Consider the following 10,495-nt stretch of genomic DNA (forward strand, 5'->3'; position numbering starts at 1 on the left):
GGCACCTGCTCCCAGTACCTGGCTGCTGATGGTGAGGGTGGACAGCTCCTGGACCAGCGTCATGGCAGCAGAGGGGACCAAGGAGTGCAGATCCAGGATGGGCCGTGGCAGGGATGTCACTTACACAGGCCTGAGATGCAGGGGCTCCTGGGGATGGTCCCAGCCCCACCAGCTCCATCTCTGCCTCCTTGGGACGAGCTCTGAGGCTGGACATGGCCAGGACCTGGAGATCAGTGGGACACACATGAGCTTCCAGGAGGAGCCAGCTCCCAAGACCAGCTCTCCCACTGGGCGGGAGTCTCTTCTTCCACTTTGTAGCTTGAGACCTGAGGAGGGCCTGTGCCATCTGCCCTGACCCTGGACCCAAGGGGATAGCCAGCCACATGAACAGACTCACGAGCCAGGCCACAGGGAGGAAAAGGTAAGGAGCTGACCCTAGGCCCAGCCCTGACAGGAGGAGGTCCCCACAGTGTGCACCCCTGCCGGGCACCTGCTCCATTATACATCATCCTCGACACTCAGAACCCTTCAGGCTTCACACCCAACCCACCTTACAGGGGAGGAGACAGCAGCTCCTGGGCCACTTGCATGGTAACCATGGCGCCACTTGTCAACCCAGCAGTCAAATCTGACTAAGTCACACCTTCTCAGCAGCTTCCTCAGTGCATGTCTCCATCTCCACCCTCCTGGGCTGCCTTCCCACTGCAGCAGCTCTCTCCCAGTGCCTGGGTGAAATCCTCATCTTGTGCTTCCTGTTGGTGGCAGAGGGTTCCCTCCTGCATCTACATGGACTTCCTGGGTGATCTTGTCCAGTCCTGAGGTGTCAACACTTCTCTTCCTCTGAGATACCAAACTTGTATCTCCAGTCCTGACCACTCCCTCTGGACACTCCCAGTACCACACATGAACTCAGTTACTAATTCCCCATCTCTGTGTAAATTCACCATGCCCTGCCCAGTGGCCCAGCCAGGATGGAGCCTGAGTCCCCTCTGCCCCCCACAGCCACACCATCAGCAGCTTCCATTGACCAACTTCCATCCCTGCCATCTCCCTGGCTACTGCCCTGGTCACCCAGGCAACAAAAGCTGCCTCTCTAGCATCCTTGCTGCCCTCACCTCTGACAATCACCCCCAACTGCAGTCAGAGGGAGTGTCCATCAGGTCCTTACAACCCTCGACAGCCCCCTCACCCCTGAATACACTCCCCTCTTTCTCTGAGCCCTGCATACACTGGCCTGTGTCCCTAACATGAGCTAAGCCATTTCTGGCCCAGGCGTTCATACCAGTTGTGCCCACCAGCTCTCCCCCAGGCCCCTCCTCAAGCTCTCTTAAGACACCCTTGCGAAATGGACTTTGGCCCAATGGTTAGGGCGTCCGTCTACCATATGGGAGGTCTGCGGTTCAAACCCCGGGCCTCCTTGACCCGTGTGGAGCTGGCCATGCGCAGCGCTGATGCGCGCAAGGAGTGCCATGCCACGCAAGGGTGTCCCCCGCGTGGGGGAGCCCCACGCGCAAGGAATGCGCCCGTGAGGAAAGCCGCCCAGCGTGAAAAGAAAGAGCAGCCTGCCCAGGAATGGCGCCGCCCACACTTCCCGTGCCGCTGACGACAACAGAAGCAGACAAAGAAACAAGACGCAGCAAACAGACACCAAGAACAGACAACCAGGGGAGGGGGGGAAATTAAATAAATAAATAAATCTTAAAAAAAAAAAAAAAAAGACACCCTTGCTTAGTCCTTAGTCCTCCTGACCCCTTATCCCTCTGGGCACTGGGTCTCTGTATTATCTGGAGCCAGCGCTGTTACCTTTCTTACCTCCACTACCCTGGGGTGGCACTCAAATTTGCTGCACGAGTCAGGAAGCTGGAGCCAGCCCGGGAGCCTTCATGGGGGATGGAGCATGGGTGATGGGACAAGGGCACACTGGGTACAAGCGGGTGGTGGCAGAACTTTCTCAGGTCTTAGACAGTTAGAGGCCAGTCTTTCAGGGCACATGGGATGGAGAAAAAGGAGTAGAAACTGCCAGCAGAAGCTGCATGGACGATGCCTGCTGACCTGAGGGCTGGGTCTGTCCTTGTGGACACTCATTTTTTTGTGTTTCTGAGCATCTGCCCAGTGCCCTCTTGGATCCCAGTGGCACACTGAAAGTGAGGGAGGTGGGCATAAATAGGCAAGTGCTCTGGAGAGATGGGGGGGCGCAGGGCCCTGGGGCAGGGGGCATTTTAAACAGGGCTGTAAGGGCAGCCCTCACTGAGGACAGAGGGAGGGAGGGAGGGAGGGAGGGAGGGAAGGAGGGATGGAGTCAGGCAGACACCAGGGAAGCACTGGAGGGTGATGGGGTGGGGAGGACAGCAGGAGGCCAGTATGGTGGAGAGATGAGGGAGTGGGGTAAGCCAAGATGTGCCAGTCAGGTCCACAGCCCCCAGCCCCCAACCCCATGGTGAGGAGGCTGCCTGCACTTTGAGGATGGAGGCTCAGAGGAGGGTACACAGTCCAGATGCATGTCTTCAGATGAGGGGCTACCATGTCCTCCAAGACTTTCCTATGGCAGAGTCAAGGCTTACAGAATGAAGTGTGCTCTCCTGCTCCTTCTGCCTCAGCTGCGAGGAAGAGACCTTTGCTCCACCACGGATAGAGATAAAAGTTATGTGGAGATGTTATGAGGAGATTGAGAGGGTATGGCCAAGGGGCTCTGGAAAGGGGAAAAGGCTGAGGAGTGACTTCTCTGCAGAAAAGGAGGACAGAGCAGGGAGTTGAAGTGATGGTGCACCTATGGGACCCAGGCTGCTCAGGAGTTGTGGGAAACTGGTTTTTACCTATTTGTTGCTTCCTGTTAGTGAAGATGATGTTGCAAGTTGCTTCTTCTTATTGTAAATTACCTTACTGTAGATGTTGCAAGTTGCTTCCTGCTATTGCAGAAGATGTTGCAAGTTGCTTCCTGTCACAAACGGCTGCTCGTTAGCTTTCAAATAAATATGATATGGAAACTAGGATTGAGGCTGTCAGTTTCAAAAGCTGTGAAGTCCCTGGTCCCATCTTTGTTTCCTCTCTTGTGTCTTTCTTTCCGTCCTTTTATTTCTTCAGTTCTGCGTTGCCTTCCCTTCGTGCAGACCTGTTGCTGAGCTGGTCTCAGCCACTGGCAACCAAACAGGGACTTGAGGGGAAGAACAACTTCAAGCTAAATTAAAGATGTTGTCATGGCACAGAGCCCCGAGTGGTTTAGAAGGCCTTCCAAGTCCTCAGTGAGTAAGGACACTCTCAGGTATTCTAGCAGGGTTACAATGGGAAATGGAGATAGTTCAACAAAATATTGCCTGTATGTCTGTCTCCTCAAACAACTCAAGGCAGGGGGAGACAAGGTCAGCAAGTCTCGTACTTTAGAAATACCTACAAAACTGGTAACTTTAAGCAAGGGAATGTGTTCCATAAAGGTGAAATTCATCTTAAAATAATATTATAGTCTATATGGTTATAAACAATTATAAGAAGTTTGTGGAAGCATTGTTTGAATTGAAGTGTTTAAATGGCTAATTCCAGGAAGTCATTATTGAAAAAACTGGATTGATAATAATAACAAAAGGTAATTTTATAACATAAAAACTTGTTGGCAGCCAACCTCCCCTGCCAACTTGTTTCTAAAAGACTATTTCTAATATTGCATGCTACTAGGTATTTGAAATGAAGAAAAGTTATACTTGCATATAACCAAACTGAATTATTATAACAAGTTTAGTGTTAATAATAATTGTATGTTGTAAGAGGTTTGATTGGAGACACTTTCCAAAACCAAAACTTACGTATAATGTATAGAGTGTGCTTTTATTATTAAAGAAACAGAAAATAATTTTGGCCTAAATAGAATGATTGGTTATTAAGAAAGAGTAGGGTGTAGGACAAAACCTGAATGAATACAGAAAGTGCAGGTTTGTGGAAAAGGAATTTTTGTGGTTAAAGTTGAGTAAGATTTGATGGGTCTATCTATAAAGTTTTAAAAGCTTTAGGATCAAATAGTATGTGTCACAGAAATGACCTCTTATCATAAATTAAGTAACACTATTGTAGTATGCAGCAGTCCCAAATATTGCTAGTTTGTTGTAAGAAATGAATACCCAACTGTGTCACTATCACTTGTTTTAAAACTTGCTAAGCTTTTCTTTAGTATTTCCTTAGGCAAGTCAAACCAGCCAGCATTCTCCTACCTATAGAAAAGTCAACAATGGACTTTTGCAATGCCTCCCCAAGGCTGTGTGTATAGCCCAAACATCTGCCCTGGCCTGGTTACAAAGAACCCGGCTGCATTGAAGAAACCTGTGACTCTACTAAGAAACATCAGAGGCAATGATATCTTAAGGGCCTGGAACAGGCAAACAACTGGGATAAGCTGCAAGGTCCCTGCTACTCTATTAAATTCTTAAATGTTATTTGATTGGACAAGACAAAACTATACCCTCAGCTGTAACTGATAAAGTACAATGTTTTCTCATGTTAATAGAATTTGTAATATTGTTGGAATACTAAAACTCTGTTATCCCTCACTGAGATGTCTTAATTGGGAAAGGTCCTTCACGGGAACAGAACCTCCAGCAGGCTGCTTTAAAAAATAAAAAAATATATATGTATAAAAAAAGAGGGAGAAGGTGGAATTGACTCAGCCTGTGACTTGGATGTGGCCAGCACCAATATTGGCTTTAGGTGGGGTTTGTGGCAAAGGCAACATTCTAATGTGAGTACCCCTCAGGCTTTAATCACAATTGTGGGAAGACGCAATATGTATATTAAAAAAAAAATCATGTGTAGCATAGGAAGCCCTAATAAAAGTGAAAGGTTTAACCCAATAGTGTCTGGTTACTCTGAAGACTGCCATCCCTATCCAGGGGTGGATTGCAAATACTAAAAGCAAGACAAAAAATGGTGGACTGTTGTGAATCACCCTTTATGGGGGAGAGATCTGTGAAAGAACATCTGGGACACCTGCCAGCAGTGACAGGTAACTGTCTGTCATGTCCCTGCCCCCTCCTCTAACATCCTTCTCAGGATTGTTGAGGCAGATGCCTCATAAAGTCCAGAGTCATACAAATGAGACCTGAGAAGAAGCAGAGTGGCTCCACTGGAAAGGTGAACATTGTGAGTACCAGACCTTGTGGTGCCTAGCCCAACGGTTCCAGCTGCCTGTTGTTCACCAGCAGTTTACATCACCCATTAGTGTCCTTCATGCTCACTTCAATGACTGTGGCATCGGTCCCCTCCTGCTCTTGGGAAGGGCAAGACATGCTTTCAGTGCTACAGACATTACATCAGGACTCTTATAACAAGCCGGGTTTTGTTTTCTGCCTGAAAATGGGTCCTCACAATGATGGACTAAGCTATTTCAACACTGAGTTGTGGCCTCAGATCCAGTGAAGATGCTAAGAGTAGGACCAACGAGGGCACTGAAGTTACGTGATAAACTTCCAGCGGCCCCACAGTCCAAAATGGGGAAGTAACAATATCATTGTCTATGCCTCAAACTATACAAATTGGGGAGAATGAGGTAATTTTTGATCAAGTACTGGCCTATATAGCCTTGCTGGTAGGAAATCTTAAGCCTGTGAGAGATACATCTTCTGTTAGTTGGAAGTTTGTATAAATCTGCTGTAATTACGGATGATGTATAAAATGCTGTTCTCTGATTTGACATTGTTACTTAAACGGTAAGCCCGCAATGAGCCCTTCAGGGTATGAGGCAGCAAGAAACCACCCAATCTGCCTTCGTTGCTTTATAAAAACAAAAAGGGGGATATGTTGTGTGAAACTGGCTTTTACCTATTTGTTGCTTCCTATTATTAGAGAAGATGTTGCAAGTTGCTTCCGTTACTGTAAATGTTGTAACTTGCTTCTTGTTATTATAAATGTTGTAAGTTGCTTCCTGCTATTGTAAATTACCTTATTGTAGATGTTGCAAGTTGCTTCCTGCTATAGTAGAAGATGTTGCAAGTTGCTTCCTGTTATTGGAGAAGATGTTGCAAGTTGCTTCCATTATTATAAATTACCTTACTGTAGATGTTGTAAGTTGCTTCTTGTTATTGTAGAAGATGTTGCAAGTTGCTTCCTGCTATTGGAGAAGATGTTGCAATTTGCTTCCTGTTGCAAACAGCTGCTCGTTAGCTTTCAAGTAAATACAATGTGGAAACTAGGGTTGAGGCTGTCAGTTTCAAAAGTTGTGAAGCCCCCTGGTCCCATATTTCTTTCCTCTCTTGTGTCTTTCTGTTCTTTAATTTCTTCAGTTCTGCATCATCTTTCCTTCACACAAACCTGTTGCTGAGCACTCAGGAAGGAAGGGAGCAGGCTGATGGACGGAGATCATGGAGGAACCAGGCACTGGTGGTCTGAGGTCAGAGGGCAGGTGTGGGGACAAAACTGGTGGCAGAAGGTGAGGATGTAAGGCTGAGGTCCCATTTAGTAAGAAGGACGAGGCACAAAGGAGTCTTCGGCTAAGCCTGGAGAGATAAATGAGAGATGGCAGGGCTGACCTGGCAGAGGTGCTGACAGGGCTGAGGCAGGGTCACCGAGGAACAGACTACCAGGGGCTTTGGCTGCCCAATAAAGGTTAGCTGTGGGCTCTGTTGTCATGTAAGTGAGTTGAAACTAAGAAAAAGTCTCAGGGAGATTAACCTGACAGGCCTGCAAAGAGGGTTGGTGTGAGACGCGATTCACAGCAGGGAGGTGCTGAGCAAGGTGCCAGTCCCCATGGAGGGCAAGATCAGGAGCACAGGCTGTGGGGTCAGAAGCGCAGCAGTAGGTACCTGCAGTCCCAAGGACACCAGTAAGGCCTCCAGGGACTGCAGATGCCCTGATAGTGCAGAGGTCCAATTTCCCAAAGAGGAAAATTGTCTTCACTCTTCCCCACCAAGGGAAGACTTAATTTTACAATATTTATTTGACTCATTTCATTTAAAAATACTCTGGTTTGTCATTATTGTTATCCCAATCTCTAATGGACCATTTGCTTATATAAGCAAATACATGTATTTTTCCTTTTCTTAGCATAAGTTTTAGTAATCTGTCTTCCTGTTTTAGGCCTTGATTTTCTCACCTCTTCATGTGGGATCTTGGGAACTTCCCTCCAGGACACAGAGTCCATCAGTGGTAGGCAAAATGCCCCTCTCTCCTGGAAACTGTGGATGTGTTATGCTAAAGGCAAAAGGGACTCTGCAGAGGGAACTAAGCACCCAAGCCAATCACAAGGGCTCTTAAAAGCAGATGTGGGGAAACGGACTTTGGCCCAGTGGTTAGGGCGTCCGTCTACCATATGGGAGGTCCGCGGTTCAAACCCCGGGCCTCCTCGACCCGTGTGGAGCTGGCCATGCGCAGTGCTGATGCACGCAAGGAGTGCCTTGCCACGCAAGGGTGTCCCCCGCGTGGGGGAGCCCCCACGCGCAAGGAGTGCGCCCGTGAGGAAAGCCGCCCAGCGTGAAAAGAAAGTGCAGCCTGCCCAGGAATGGCGCCGCCCACACTTCCTGTGCCGCTGATGACAACAGAAGTGGACAAAGAAACAAAAGCATACAAAGAAACAAGACGCAACAAATAGACACCAAGAACAGACAACCAGGGGAGGGGGGGAAATAAAATAAAATAAATAAATCTTTAAAAAAAAAAAAGCAGATGTGGGGAAGCGGACTTGGCCCAATGGATAGGGTGTCCACCTACCACATGGGAAGTCTGTAGTTCAAACCCCAGGCCTCCCTGACCTGTGTGGAGCTGGCCCATGAGCAGTGCTGATGCGCTCAAGGAGTGCCGTGCTACCCAGGAGTGTCCCCTGCGTAGGGGAGCCCCATGCGCAAGGAGAGCCGCCCAGTGCGAAAGAAAGTGCAGCCTGCCCAGGAATGGTGCTGCACACACGGAGACCTGACAGAAGATGACACAACAAAAAGAAACACAGATTCCAGGTGCCGCTGATAAGGATAGAAGCAGTCACAGAAGAACACGCAGCGAATGGACACAGAGAGAAGACAACTTGGGGGGGAGGGGAGAGAAAGAAATAATTTTTAGAAAAGCAGATGTGGCTGAAGAGATGCAGCAGAGGGTAGGCAGAGAGGGTCCAGGCCAGGGAAGGATTCCTGCAGCTGCTGGCTCTCGGATGTGGGGGCCTTAAGAACCCAGAGAGCCCTCGAGTGCCCCGGCTAAGAGCCGGCCAGGAATCGGAGACCTCAGAACGGCTTCCTGGCCACAGCCTGGATGAGCGCGGACGCAGATTCTCCTGGCTAAGGACTCGGCTGGTGCTGAGCGGGCGGACAACTGAAAGGACCAGCCCCCATTCCACTCCCACAGACGACAGGTCCCAGACCCTGCTCCCTCCCCAGGGCCCCCTCCCCACCACAGGCGAGGCCTGGCGCGCAGGGACCCCGTTTCTCACCGGCTCGGGCGGCTCTGACGCTGGCGCCCAACTCTTGCCCCATGTTCCTCCCGCGCGGCTGCTGCCGGGTCCAGCCGCCGCCGCCAGGGCAGCCTCGCCGCTCGCCCTCCCCAGCACAGCCCCGCCCAGGGGCCCTGCCCAGGCCGGCGCCCGCAGCCCCGCTGGGCCCACCTCCACGCGCGGCGGGACCGCGGGCCAGGCGGGCCTCGCGGGGTGGAGGCTCCGCCCGCCCCACTCACCTCCTCCGCCGCGACCCGCAGGCGCGCAGGAGCCGGGCCTGGGAGGCGCGCACGGGAGCGCGGGGCCTGGGGAGGCGCGCACGGGAGCGCGGGGCCTGGGGAGGCGCGCAGGAGCCGGGCCTGGGAGGCGCGCACGGGAGCGCGGGGCCTGGGGAGGCGCGCACGGGAGCGCGGGCCTGGGGAGGCGCGCACGGGAGCGCGGGGCCTGGGGAGGCGCGCACGGGAGCGCGGGGCCTGGGGAGGCGCGCACGGGAGCGCGGGGCCTGGGAGGCGCGCACGGGAGCGCGGGGCCTGGGGGGCGCGCACGGGAGCGCGGGCCTGGGGGGCGCGCACGGGAGCGCGGGGCCTGGGAGGCGCGCACGGGAGCGCGGGGCCTGGGGAGGCGCGCACGGGAGCGCGGGGCCTGGGGAGGCGCGCAGGAGCCCCGCCCCACTTCCGCCCGCGAGCCGCTCTAGGCGGGGGCGGCCGGACTCGGTGGTCTCGGTGGTCGCAGCCAAGCGGCATTTTTACCAGGGGGGTGAAATCTTACCGCTGCAGGGAGGACTAGTGGGAGAATTTTTCTTTTAAGAGTTATTTTTTATTTATTTCTCTCCTCTTCCCTGCCCCCCCCCCCCCCCCCCCCAGTTTTCTGCTCTGTGTCCATTCGCTGTGTGTTCTTCTGTGTCCGTCTGTATTCTTGTCACACGGCACCGGAATCTGTGTCTCGTTTTGTTGCGTCATCTTGCTGCATCAGCTCTCTGTGTGTGCGGCGCCATTCCTGGGTAGGCTGGACATTTTTTGCGCTTGGCGGCTCTCCTTACGGGGTGCACTCCTTGCATGTGGGGCTCCCCTATGTGGGGGACACCCCTGCGTGGCAGGGCACTCCTTGCGCGTGGCAGCACTGCGCATGGGCCAGCTCCACACGGGTCAGGAGGCCCTGGGTTTGAACCTTGGACCTCCCATGTGGTAGGTGGACGCACTATCCGTTGGGCCAAATCCACTTCCCTAGTGGGAGAATTTAACATATAGATCCCTGGACCCAGAAAGGATTAAGCTCAATGAAAACCTCAGGATGCGTAGCAGAACCAAACCAATCAATCAAATGATTTGCCAGATATATGGAAAAACATCCATTTGGGACAATGTCCATGGAACATTCACAAAAATTGATCATACACTTGGACATAGAGAGTACAAATATTTTAAGATGTGCATTCTTTAGGCAGATTAAACTATCAAAATTAGAAATACCTAATTAAAAGCTGACCACCCCACTTCCAGGCACCGCATTTTGAAGTAGTTAGAATGAAGTTCAGCAGATGTAAAGAGGCCCAAAACTAGCAATGGCTTAAGCAGAGCAGGGTACATTCTGTCTCACCCAGCAGACCCTTTCCACCTTGGGGCTCCACCCTCCGCAGAGCGTGGCCGCCACCCTCGAGGTCCAAGCTGGAGCATCGAAGAGGAAAGGGTGGGCTGGAGGATACGCCAGCGGGCACACAGCCCACGTGCCACACCTCCCTGCAGCACCGCTGGGAAAGGGTGGTTATCCTCGGGTGGGCACGTGCTCAGCTAAAGCTCTATTTCCATAAAGGAGGGAGAACCAGAAGCTAGCAGCGGACAGCCAGCAGGCCCTGCACATCTACCTGAAGATTTTAGAATACTGTTTATTTAGAAAATAACATCATTAATATGAAACCAGGGTAAAAATACCAGAGAATATAAGAGGCGTGAAACTCATAAGGATGCCCAAGAAGAGGTCTTATGAAAATAAGTGAAAATCCACAATGTGGCCAGTGAAAAAGCACATTTGCTAGAATATGACTGATCATTGGCTTCTATCCTCTGCCTAGCCCATATTCTCAAATGCCCTTACATTTTTGGGGGCCAT

General features: G+C 51.5%; 1 protein-coding gene across 8 annotated transcripts in view; it reads right to left on the reverse strand.

The window, feature by feature from the left end:
• LOC101421785 (zinc finger protein 16) overlaps positions 1–8,909 on the reverse strand; it is a 28,368-nt gene extending 19,459 nt beyond the window's left edge. The window contains exons 1-4 of one of the 8 annotated variants that reach the window (XM_058276232.2): positions 8,629–8,846; positions 5,920–6,473; positions 2,814–3,264; positions 19–223 (exon numbers count right to left, since the gene is read on the reverse strand). In XM_058276232.2, the coding sequence (XP_058132215.1) occupies positions 19–214 (196 nt within the window). In that variant the 5' untranslated portion in view covers positions 215–223; positions 2,814–3,264; positions 5,920–6,473; positions 8,629–8,846. Of the gene's footprint in view, positions 1–18; positions 224–2,813; positions 6,474–8,389; positions 8,563–8,628 lie in introns of those variants that run through there. The other 7 variants (XM_058276231.2, XM_071208099.1, XM_071208098.1 and 4 more) reach the window with 7 other exon arrangements.
• Between the last annotated feature and the right edge of the window lie 1,586 nt (positions 8,910–10,495).

This window comes from Dasypus novemcinctus, chromosome 14 (assembly GCF_030445035.2).
Source record: "Dasypus novemcinctus isolate mDasNov1 chromosome 14, mDasNov1.1.hap2, whole genome shotgun sequence".
NCBI classification, from domain to species: Eukaryota; Metazoa; Chordata; class Mammalia; order Cingulata; family Dasypodidae; genus Dasypus; species Dasypus novemcinctus.